This window comes from Bacillus rossius, chromosome 7, assembly GCF_032445375.1.
Source record: "Bacillus rossius redtenbacheri isolate Brsri chromosome 7, Brsri_v3, whole genome shotgun sequence".
Classification (NCBI taxonomy): domain Eukaryota; kingdom Metazoa; phylum Arthropoda; class Insecta; order Phasmatodea; family Bacillidae; genus Bacillus; species Bacillus rossius.
In genome coordinates this window covers 45,335,398-45,348,436 of record NC_086335.1, presented here as the reverse complement: position 1 = coordinate 45,348,436, position 13,039 = coordinate 45,335,398, and the positions used below count along the sequence as shown (strand labels likewise).

At 42.1% G+C, this 13,039-nt stretch overlaps 1 protein-coding gene across 4 annotated transcripts in view; it reads left to right on the top strand.

Annotated features, from left to right (window-relative positions):
- Positions 1–13,039, top strand: part of LOC134533951 (vascular endothelial growth factor receptor 1-like) — a 103,759-nt gene that overhangs the window by 50,518 nt on the left and 40,202 nt on the right. For all 4 annotated transcript variants that reach the window (XM_063371789.1, XM_063371786.1, XM_063371787.1 and 1 more), the window contains exons 6-9: positions 2,650–2,804; positions 6,276–6,450; positions 6,903–7,205; positions 8,271–8,434. In XM_063371789.1, coding sequence (XP_063227859.1) covers positions 2,650–2,804; positions 6,276–6,450; positions 6,903–7,205; positions 8,271–8,434 — 797 coding nt within the window. The remainder of the gene's footprint in view (positions 1–2,649; positions 2,805–6,275; positions 6,451–6,902; positions 7,206–8,270; positions 8,435–13,039) is intronic.

Genomic DNA, 13,039 nt, shown 5'->3' with positions numbered 1-13,039 from the left:
GAGGCGTCGGAGAAGAGCTAAGTCGAGAGGCTGAAGCCACCCATCCCAGCATTGACACCACCCAACCCCTAGCCCATTCAGCAACCAATAGTTTCCCTGCGGGCTGTGCCTCTCCAACTGAGGATGTAGGGGGGATAAGGACTCCCTGGCATAGCCCACTTTTGTAATCGCCCTAGAGTAATATCCACTAGTACCATGTGGAGGTAGCATGATGTCTTTGGTGCAGAAAGGTTATGTGTTCATATTCATGCACTCATGCCCATTCTGTGGTTCTGTTTGGATTACGCCTTGGATACTAGGCAAGCAACAGCCCGACACCTCAAACGGAAAACACCTTCTCCCACAGGAGTCAGGATCACTCTCAGTAGTCTCATATAAACAGTAAGCGACACGTGGTTGCTCGTCACTTGTTGCTAGGGCGACCGTGCAAAGAGCCGCCAAGGAGGCTCAAACCACCCAGCTGGCCGTTTGCGCTCTCCCCTCTTCTCACCCGTCCTGCCGAGATCGGGCGAAGCTTCTGTAAACCGTCCAACCCCCTTCCCTACCCCAAACCTAGAAAATGTTTTAAAAAGGCTACGAGGTGGTCTAGATAATAAGTTTGCCCTTAGCAGGCACCAGGAAGAACTCTGACCAGCTACAGAGCTTTGCTCACTGCGTTGGCAAACCACCCGTCTCCGAGCATAACACATTGCACCAATTGCTGGATGTCTGGCGATCTCTGCCCAGGCATATCGCACCAAGAGCGCACAGACGTTTACCTGCCTCAGTGTAGGTCGTGGCCCAAGTCTCCTGGTGCATTGTTGGGGGCACGTCCACACAAGTAGTGTAAGTGAATCAAGGAGAGGCTGTCACGCCCTCAGTAAATCATACCTAATAAATCGAGTGCAACATGATACTAAGAGTGTTTGTTCTACAAGCAACCAACCTTATGTGTGAGTATTCTACACTCTGAGACTGCATGCCTTACACCACCTGTAACACTGGACCATGAAGTCCTACTTTTTTTAAATCCTGAATTGATGTTATGCTTAGATACGTAGTACTTGTTGCTTTCAATCGTCAATTAGCCAAAGTTAGTCCAAAGGCAAGGCAACTTTGTAGCATTTTGTAAAGTGAATAAGAAATAGGACTCTTGAGCTACAATCCAAGATGGCAGAGATTAAAAAATCATCTATCTCTACATTATAGGTCACCTATTGTTGGTTATAAAAAAACTTTTAGGCTAAGAATTGAAAATTGTGTTTGATGAACAATTAATCATGTTCGCCCATAAAGGAGTAGTCGTAACAGTTGAATCCAACTCGCCAAATCAGAATACATACACTACGAACATTTTATGGACTTGTTTGCCCATAGAAAATCACCAACTTTCTACAAATTAATGAAAAAAAAATGTAATTTACTATGCAAAATGTTTTTTTGCATGAAATATCACGAGAGTTAGTAAAAATTTTGCTATTTAAACAGTTTTATGTTCATTAGATAATTTTGAAACCATAATTTTAAAGCTTCAGTAATGGATGTGTTAGTTTTTTCTAGCTTTACATTTTGGAGTTTTTAACTTTTATTTTGTATACAATTAGCTAAAAATTGAAACTGGATAAGTCAGCACACAGGAATCATCTTGTCACCAACAAGCAAGGAGGATTATATTTCCAAAAACTGTAGTTATGTCTTTCAAATGATGTGGGCCAATAAAGTAGCAAGTTCATTAATTTTAAATCATTAGCACATTAAAGAATTACTACCAAAATTTTTATTTATTTGATCCATTGGCTTATTTTTTGAATTTAACTAAATCAAGAGTGATGTCCGCTGGGAATAATAACTTGGTGGTGATGTGCAGTTGTTTCAACTGTAGGCTATTTTATTTTCACAGGGATGTGAGTATAATGGTTTTCAGTCTTCCCACTTGTGAACATTCTAGCCAGATTAGATGCATCCAAGCATGAAAGGTAACATTATTGCATGCTAGCAGTAATGCCATGACTTGTGCATGAAGTTTTATTTGCATTGGCTTTTGTAAATAAGTTGCTAAATTTTTAAACACAGCTCATCCACATGACCTCTTGTCTTTTTTGCTACAGTGATTTGAGACCTAATTTATGTGAGTGTTCAAATGTTAACAGATGAACATTTGTGTACATAAGTATCTTAAGTATCATACTATGTAGTTTCATTATGTATTTAATTAAATTTATTTCATGAGTTTTAAGTTGTATAGTGACAGGGACTTGAGTAAATTTGATGCTGCATGAATTTATGCCACAATGGTAATTTAAAAGTGTCAATTAAAAATGCTGTTTACAAAAACAATTTTGTAATATGTAGGCTAATGTTAACTCTGAATTAATTTATTTTAAGTAAACATAAATATTGGTTTATTTAACTGTTTCACATGTTCAAACAATTAAAATAACCAAACAGAATATAACTGCATATTCTCAACTTAAAACTTCCACAAGTTTTTTTTCTCTATTTTAAGAGATTTTCCAACAAGAAAAATGTGTTTTTTTTTTAATGGTGCATTTGTTAATTGCCTTCATACCATGAAGCAACATCAAAATGAGCCAAATTTTAAAAAAAAATTCTCTTTAACTTGTGACCTAATTTACAAAGTGAAAGTTTCTTTTTGTTTGTTTTTTTCAGTGCATACAGACAGTGTACCAAAGCCTATGATAAATAATACAAAAAAATCACATGTTGAAGTGGGTGATGTCATAATAATGAACTGTACTCTGGAGGTATTACAAGGCGTGAAATTTCAAATGAAATGGGTTCACCCTGAAATGAAAAATACAACGGTAAGGTGACTACATCTTTTGTAGCCTAGAGAAAAAAAAAAGTAATTTTAATGATTGAATGACTTTTCCTTGGTCTTGCATAGATGTTTCCATGGAAGAACTACCTAGGGTTACCAGAATCAGCCCTACTCCTTTGTAGGCATGCAACTAAATTAATTTCCACCCAGGGCAATTACTTATCTTGGTGTCCCAACCCCCCTTTTTTTTTCAAACCAACCAAACCAAAACCTCATATCGCATTCACATATTAGTTTCACTATTCAAAATATTTTTGATTCAATTTAGATGGTAAATAAATAGATTTATTTGCAGTCATTTCTATCATATATTTCACTTTTATTTGCTCCTTCATTACACTCTTTATTACTTCTACCACAATACATTTCTTACACATCTACTTACACAAACAAATATGTTCTACTTCCATTCTCTGTTCTGTGCATTGTTGCCAGCCATAGTCCACATAATTTGGGCACATTCACCTCTACATTCGGGTACTTTCGGGTACAAGGAATTCTCGGTTTGTGTGTAATTCAGGTACATAGACAAAAAAATATCAAAACAAAATATTGTTGATTTCTTTAATACAAATATCATATACACTGTTCTGTTAAATCTCATAATAGCATAGCATTGTAAAATTTTATGGTTTAAATGCAATATTTGTACTACTTTAAGGCCCGTACGTAATGCTGAGTACTGTTATTTCAGCCACATGTGAAAATTGTATTTTCAGGTTAAAGGTTGGTTTAACATTATTGTAAATATTACCTGTAATATAAATGTGGCGATTGTTTGTGTATCTCTGCTCCTATTGTCGTCACCTTACTGTTTACTTGATACTAGCTCCAACTTGATCCTGAGGTTCTCCAGAGATTTTCAAAAAGGCAGGGATATTTAAAGTCAGTACATTAAGGTCAGGGCAAAGACTGTTTTCCACCTTAATTGGTTTTCCATTCCAAGTGAATATTGTTCAGTATTTTTTTAATATTAATTTTTTTTTTTTCTTAATTTGGGTACATGTGCTTACCCGAACGGATCGTCTAGGGTACCAGATATAGATGTAATAATTTGGATACTTGTACCAGAATTTTGGTTCATTTGGCAACACTGCTCCTGTGTCCTGTATGCCAACCTCACACAATTACAGGTTTCGCACCATCGACTCTCTACCATCCATACAACTTTACATATACCACAATTTCATTTTTAATATATCACAAGTTAGATAGTACATGAAATATAGGTACCAATTGTTACATTCCAGGTTGGGCCGGCAAAGCCACCCAGAATAGTAACAAGGAACTTTAATCCCTGGATAGTTGATGTTTTATATTATGACTTTGAAGTTATGTTTATAAGTTTGACTTTTTGCCAACATTTAGGATATACTATGTTATTCTTTCAAGAGAGTGGTTTTTTCTGCTATAATTTTTTAATAAAAGAATTTTTCTGCACAGTCTTTTGTTTTATTATAATCTTTTCAAAACATCACATTGATCACAACTTACATATGTCCAGGTGATTTTCAGCACACATTCACAGTGGCTCATCACTCGATTACCAAAAAAATTAAGTCTCTTACTTAAGCTTTCAAATAAGGTAGGTACCATATCCCACAGATATGTCCCGGGAGGGTGATGACAGTCACCCTGGGCCAATGCCCACGCCTGGTGTCGAAATTTCTAGTTAAATAATCCAAATGAAAATAAAAATAAAAGTGAAACTCTGCCTGGCCCCAACCAGCAGACGTAAAATTATCTATTCGTAAATATCAATTCATATTTTTCGTGGGCTGCCGACAACGCAACTGCGCGCGGCGACAATTGAGCGACAACTAATTGAACAATGAGGTTGTCTTCCCTGACATAAGTGAAAACAAAGGGAAGAAACCCTATCTATATAACCATGATCAACATTTAACTTCTGATATGCCCAAAAATTATACGGGGTCATCCCTTGAAAACAAACAACAGTTTTTTTTCTTTCAAAACAAAACACTACTTTTCAAAATAAAGTTTTGGCAGCTAAAGCTGTTGGCTGTTCAGGCAATATTCCACCATCAAAGTTACAAGTCATGTTGATTATTTAACAAGATTAATCAAGCATATCTCATATGCTGGAACAAAAACTGAAGCCATTGTGACCTTAATCCTTGAAAATCCTCAACAGTGATCCTAATAATGATAAGATAAAAGTATGATGGTGTAGCCACTGACAGATCAAATCATGGCGTAGCAAAGGGTTGACCAATTCTAATACAATATTTTGATGCGGAAAGAGCCATATCTCAAGTTATTGTAAGTATCATCATCAATCCCAGAAGAAAAATCTGAAACTGTGTATCGTGTTTTAGTTATTACTCTAGAAGAAACACAAATGCTAACGAAAGGCATAGCTTTCACTGGTGAGAAGTAGTAGGTAATTTTGGAGGCATTGTCAGAAGAGGAGCAAACAATGTTATTTGTAATTTTCCCTTGGAAGAACAATTTTTGATGTATGATGTCCTAGGCATTACTTATTCTAAAATAAACTGTGTAAAAGAATTGTGTGGTTGACTGGCCAATACTTGGAAAGTATAGTTTTAAAGGTATTAATTCATTTTGCTGTATATGAACACTGTCCAAACAGAAGAACTTAAGGAACTCTCATTGTTTGTTTAAATTGAATGCAGACAACTCCTTTACCAATCAGAGATCATCTTCACATCATCTTGAAAAAATTCTTTGAAAATTCTTTGAATGAATGTTAAGTATATTTCTGCACTCACTAGTGTTTGTTTTCCATACTAAAATACAAGTGGAAAATGAAAAGAACTCCATTGTGAAAATAATGTCTCTTATTTTGTAGTGGAAAAAGCACTACAGAGAGATAAGTTGTTGAATTTAGGCCATTGGAGAAAAAGTCAGGAAGTTGAGAGTAAGAGTTCAGCATTAGAAGAAATGTAGTTGCAAATATGACAGTTTCCTTAAATATTTTGGTAAATGGACAAAGCATTATGTGTTTCATTTGTTTCAGACAGAGGAAAAAAGTTTCATTTGTAAATTATTAAAGTTTGTATGAGTGATTTTATAATTTTATTAGTATTTTACTATTTTCTATTAAGGAATTTCAATTAGAATCCTAAAGGTTATAACGTGAGAAAAAACTTGGTGTTAGTTATATATGAAATTTACCAGTGAGAGATTATAAAGATTTAATTTAATGTTATGGTTATTCAATGTGTGTACGTAAGCTTCGTGAAGACATGAATAGTAGAAAGTAATACTATTTTGTTTTCTTTTATTCATAATGCACAATCTGTGAATCCAGCTTAAAAGTTTTTTTTGGTGCCTCCAAGGAATTTGAACCAAAAAGTAACACAGATATTTTGTTCCTTGCAACTATCATGGTCTATCAGACCAAAGCTTCGGGCTGTGATTTTCTAAAGACCTAAAAATATTTACATTCTTTCATTGATTCTTTGTTAAGGAACATAGCATCGAAGAGCGCTACTCTGAAGTCAATCAACATAATAAAATGCAAAGCTGCTGGAAAGTACTCGTAATTCACAATGCAACACGTGCTGACCAGGGAGACTACACATGTCAAGTGTCAGATCATAATGGCCATCAGAGTAACTCTTCAACCTACCTGAAAATATATGGTGAGTTTTTCAGCAGCATTGAGTGACTCATTTGTGTATCTGTATTTGCGCTTTGGTCAGGGAGTGCACCACTAATGTAGCTTACTTGCCCAGGATACAGTTATACAAATTCTGTTGGTTAAGTCATGAAGTTCAACTAACTAAGCTTGCCAGCTGGCTTGGCTGACAGCAAGTGAAGGTGTATTGAACTGTAGACATACATTTTCTGAAGCATTTGGGGGGGGGGGGGGGGGTTTGCCCAGATAAAACCCACATGCACCAGAATAATTTTCCTCAATTCCCTAGTGCGAAAAGAAAATCGGTGCCTGAACTTGCAGGAATCAGTAGTGTAGACAAGAACTTGGGGAAGAACCCAACCAATGTGAAACATTGCAAAGGTCATAAACATAATATTTTTTTGTTGCAAGATTTCAGGAGAAGGTCTTCATGTTAATTTATAAGTAACTTTACAGATAAGAACACAGCGTACGTGAGGATGTCACTTCAGGGGAATGCACATTCTGTGGAGGTGCGTGATGGAGAATCTGCTCAGTGGGTCGTCAGCATCGATGCATACCCTCCTGCGGAGATCGAGTGGAAGGGACCCTTGAGTAAAGTCAGTCTCGGGAACGGTGGGAAATATTACATAACGACAGACTCGGAGCAAACATCCTTGAACATCACCCCGGTAATCATCGAGGACACTGGAGATTATCGTGTGATCGCGAGAAACAACGCTGGGGAAAAAGAGATTACAGTTCATTTGACTGTGCTGGGTAAGTTATTTCATTATCTTCCTTTCTTTTGGAATGTATAGTACAATTCTGCAAAGCGAAATAAAACCTGTATATGTCAATAGGACTGATTTCTGCAGAAGTTAGTATTGTAGTTTATTATTCATTTAAAACTTATGTCCATTTTTAAAACTGACATGTTATTAAAATAATCAACACTAACAATTTCCTAGCTTCATGTTTCTTACCTTCAGCAATACTGGTAATGTGCGGTATGGACCCACAGAAATGTCTGAAAGTAGGGCTTATGTTTTAATTTTTATTCAGAATCCACTAAGTTTTAAGTGTATCAGTGTGACATACTTCATAAACAATGAACAGAGTTACAGTTGTTTTGCTTAGATGCAATCTAAAGTATGGTCACAACGTACAGTTTACTTTTGATATAAGCAATTTTTGTCAAGTTTATATATGTCAATAATTCTTAAATTAATTTTTTTTTTTTTTTGGAAAGGCACATGCTCTGGGTGGTTTTCATAAAAAAAAACTTACTAAAGTTTTTATTTTTAAGATCAAGTCTTTTTATGTTAATCAAATATTTTAAATTAGTATGTTATAAATTATAAGGTTCTTGTGTATTATCTATTGGTATCAATTGATCATCATAAATGAACACGGAAGTGACCTCGGCTCAAAATTACTTCTTTCAGTAGCATACGTCTGGACGCGAAGACCGTGATAACATTCAAGGTACCCTTCACTGAACAACAGCCCAAGGTTAAATCTCAACTGTACCACCTTAAATCGCAATATGATTAGTAATAGTAACATATTTTGTTTAAAGTCATGAACTGGAATCCTTATTCCAAGCTTCGCAATTCAAAAACTGCTGAAATAGCAAATTCAAGTTTAATATCAATTTGATGGGAATTTGTGATCTGTAGCAATACATTTAAAATGCAGTGGTCACTAGGCACAGGCCGGGGCATGTTTTTGAAAAGGAAGGGAAGAGAGAGTCTAAAGGCACAATTCCCTTGGACTTCATGGTTCTGTAATAATAAGCCTATCACATTTCAAGGTCTTTCACTATTTATGTTTATATTTCAGATCGTCCAATGGTAGAGATACCATCACATGGATACTTCATGTATAATCGTGCGTACAGAATCAACTGTTCTGTTCTTGGGTTTCCAAAGCCTACGGTCGCATGGTCTTACCGCGAATGCAGTTTACCACATGAGTGCTACAGTCACAAGTTTGTTGATTATGACGTGAGTATAACTTTGGTTTATGGTTTACAATGTATTAAAACCATTTACTATTCATATAATCAGAAATTTTTAATTTTTGTTTACAAACTTGTTTATTGTGTGTCATGTTGTATGCAGTTACAATTATAAAAATTTATCCATTGAACTGGGAAAGATTTAAATCCTCTTGTGTTGCATTAGTTATTCTGCTATGCGATGGAAACCCATTAGTTACAGTTGATGAGGTTGTTTAATGGTCTCACCTAGTTAAAGGTTACTGAGGCAAGATGATAAGTGCTATGCTCTGATTAGCTTCTAGTGCGGTGTAGCCTCTTTAGTACAAGGCTGTGGACTGGCACGTGCTTTCAAGAATCTGTCCTGGGTGTTTCATGCCTAAAAATTATTCTGGAAACAGGCATTTTAACAATTTTCACTCTTCTAAAAATATAGTTTAAAAATTAAATTCAGAAACAACTACTCTTCCGCCCTCAGCGTATCCTTAAATGTGTTTCGTTAACAGACACCACTTGGATATCTTGGGCAGTTTGAAGAATAAAAACATAGTTGAGTCCAAATTTAACTGTTTACTCTAAAAACATATTTGAAAACCTTATTACAAGTCCACACATGGAAAAATACACAGAGGCGAATCAGACTACTGTGCCACTACGCTCCCCAATTATTTTTATTGATTGTTCGGGTTGGTAACAGCTGCAGATTGCCATACAGATTTATTTCAGTTTTTGACAAGACCAACTACAGGCTCTATTGTTTGGGACATTTGTTAAAACTAACATATTGGGCCTTTTGTAAATATTACATAATCTGCAGTTTCCCACAGTTATATCTTCATGGTTGTTATATGGTGGAGCCTATTAATTAATACTGAGCTATAATATTGCAAATAATGTAAGAATTAGTTGATTTATGCTTTTTTGTTACAATAATTTTGATAAATAATGAGAAAAAAAATACTTATAATGGTAAAATGAAGTTATGATTTGTGCCTCGCTTCAATTTTAAAATTTATCTCGTGTTCTTTCAGTCATCAGTCTCCTGACAAGTTCAAAGGAACTCTGAATGCTCTCCTACCTTGCACCAATCATTATAGAGTATGTCCATAAAAGAATGTCACAGTTATATACCTACATTTAATAGTATGAACTGTAAGCGTTGTAGTGTGTTGGTTCAAGGTCACAACTAAAGAGTAACTCAAACAGTTTTAGATAAGCGCATGTGCGAGTACACCTTTGTTATTTTCTCGCTTGCAGCGCCTCCTACGAAAAATACTTAATTTCCCCAATTAGTAGAGGGTGAACCTGTAAACTTTATGTGGCAACAGGATGGAGCCCCCCCCAATGAAAATTCTTTGTATGAGAGTGGTTGAACATCTAAGACCCTGACCATTGGATTGGTTGTAATGGTTGAGACAACAGAGCTCTTTTTCACAGGCCTCCACGTTCACCTGAAATAATTCCATGCAGTTTTTTTTCCTTTGGGGCTTTATAAAAGATTGTGTTGACGTCCCTCGGCTTCAGGTCCCCGTTTTCCCGTTGAAATGAATGTCCTGTTATGCCCGTACTGCCCTCGTCGGAGAGGTGTGGGTCCAGGCCAACGTGGCCGGGACCGGGAAAGGCGGGACCTGGAGGGAGAGTGAAGTGATTGCGAGGAATGTTGGTAGGTTGTCGCAAGCAGAACACGGCATTAACGAATTTCACGAGCCGTCTTTTATTAACGCTTATAAAGTCCTGCCGCAGCCTGGCGGAACCGTCGCGGAACAAGTGCCCTACCACGGCGACACGGACTCCCTGATGACGGGGCGGTTTTATTAAATACGTTTCGGCGCGAATCGTAAAGTTTATTAATGCTAAGCTGACCCAGTGAGAGAGGGCCCGAAGACGGAGCGCTGTACATACGCGGCCCGTTACGTAATGTTCTGTGGACGGCGAAAAGTTCAGAGACTCGTAGCACCACGTTCGCGTTGTAGAAACTGCCCGCTAGACACGTCTCCCGATGACTCGTAAGTTAACAACGCTAAGCTGATTCGCGGTGGCAGCTCAGCTGCCGTGACAAACTGCGGACTGAGCGAACGTTCAATCCCGAGCGCAACGTGCGCGGCTCGCGGAGCAACGAACACGTCTGTCTCCGCTCGAGACCAGGACGCGACTGCCTCTCCCCGCTCGCCCGCGGGCCGGCGCCCGCGGGTGGCGGGGAGGGAGGGGAAAATCGGCCGGCGTGGGAGAGAGCTCCGTCCCGCGGCGCGCCAGGCTGCAATTACATACTACGGCGAAACACTTCAGAAAAAGTTATTGAATTATTTACAAAGACATACACGAGACATTAATTACACAGCGAACTTGCACAATGAATAATAAATAAAATAAGTTAATTACACACATTCAAATCCCTTAATCGTTTACAAATATATACACACTGAAATAAAAGATAAAGTCACATAGAAAAAACACTCGTTGGCATGCTAGGGCGCACGCGGGTGCGTCCCTGGCCGTCGCACACACTGGGGTTCACTGGGGGGAAAACAGGCCCCCTCAGGCCCGCGTCGGTGGCCAGGTACGGCCTCTGTATCTGGGAGGGTACGACGACTGTCGTCATATGCCCCCCCTCTCCCGAGGCCGTCCTGGCCCCCGACGCCGACCTAGACCGGCAGCCGCGTCCGCGTCCGGCCACTTGTCTGGTCGTCGGAGCTCGTCACGTCATTCCGTCCGGGTCGGGCAAACTGGGGCAGGAGCTGCATCACGCTGCAGCGTAACCCCCCGTCGGTCGTTTGTCTTACGTCTCGGGGTTTGCGCTGACTCCCCCACTCGTAGTCCCGGAGGTAGTGGGGGGCCGTCTTCTCACGCGTGGACCGGCGCAACGCCGGTCCCCTCCCCGCGTGAGCGGTCATCCTCGGCTCCCCGGAAGGCAAGTCCAGGACCACCTGCTGGGCCCTGTCGACATCGCCCTCCCCACTGAGGAGCCGGACCGTTACCCCGTCTGTCACGTCCTTGCTCACGTCCGTCCCCGTCACCCGCCGTTCCCAGGAGTGGACGTACCTCCGTCCACGTCTCTGGGTAGGCTCCGGCAACGTCACCACTGGTTCACTCAGGTCGACCAGGTCGCCCTGAGCAGTGTTGTCATGTGTTACGTCCTCGATGAGTGGTCCATCAGTGTCGTTGGCGTAGGCGCTGACGTCATCAGGCGGGAGCACCCGGTCCACGAAGCGCTCCAGCTCTGCCATGCTTGCGCCACGCGGACCCCTTCCGCCCCTTCTGACGGGCGTCCGTTCCCCGCCCCCTCTTGCCAGTTGCCAACCACCGTTCCCCTTTTGCTGTCCCCCCGTAGGAGGCTGAGTCGGTGTCGTCGTGGGGGCCCGTCCATGTGTCGTGCCCCAGGTGTCGTCGTCCCTGTCAACGTTCCTGCCAACCCCCCGCAGTGACTTGGGGTGGGCGTGTCCTCGTCGACGTCCCTGATCCGGCTCCGGTGGCGTCACCACGGGGTCACCGAGGTCGACCAGGACTCCTACTGCGACGTTGTCATCGGTCCTGTCCCGTGTGTCGTCGTCCCTGTCAACGTTCCTGCCCACCCCCCGCAGTGACCTGGGGTGGGCGTGTCCTCGTCGACGTCCCTGATCCGGCTCCGGTGGCGTCACCACGGGGTCACCGAGGTCGACCAGGACTCCTACTGCGACGTTGTCATCGGTCCTGTCCCGTGTGTCGTCGTCCCTGTCAACGTTCCTGCCCACCCCCCGCAGTGACCTGGGGTGGGCGTGTCCCCGTCGACGTCCCTGATCCGGCTCCGGTGGCGTCACCACGGGGTCATCGAGGTCGACCAGGACTCCTACTGCGACGTTGTCATCGGTCCCGTCCCGTGTGTCGTCGTCCCTGTCAACGTTCCTGCCAACCCCCCGCAGTGACCTGGGGTGGGCGTGTCCCCGTCGACGTTCCAGGTCCGGCTCCGGCGGTACCACCACAGGGGCGCCGAGGTCGGCCAGTACACCTTCGGTGACGTCATCCTCGGCCTCGTCACCGTCCACTGGTCCGCTGTCGTCGTGGTCGTACTCGTCGTGCGGGTCGCCTATCAGTCGAATGTCGTCCCTGTGCACCTTAGTTGTCCGTCCGTCGGCGCGACGCACGAGGTACGAGGTGGTGCCCAGTCTGTCTACGATCTCCTGTGGCCCCGCCCACTTAGGAGCCAGACTGGCGCAAAAGCCCCGCTCGCCAGCCGACAGGTGATGACACTTAACAAACACCTGCTGGCCAGGCTCTAGTCGTGCTGGGGGCTGGTGCGTCTGCGGCGTACGTCTAGTCAGGTAGTCAGCTTGGCGACGTCGGGCGTCTTCGCGCAGATCGTCCGTGGTCATGTCGTGCAAGTCGGGGGTTGCTCGCGCTTCCCCGGGCAGGGCGAGGTTCCGGCCCTGCACCAGTTCAGCGGGGGAATGGCCCGTGACCGCGTTCGTCCGACGGCGCAGGCAAAACAGCAGCGTCGGCAGGTGCAGGTCCCACTTGGTGTGGTCCTCGTCCAACCGGATGCGCAGCTGAGTTTTAATGTCCTGATTCCGCCTTTCGGTCGGATTCGCGCGCGGATGGTAGGTGGGCGTCGTGTGATGCTCCACCCCCCAACACGCGC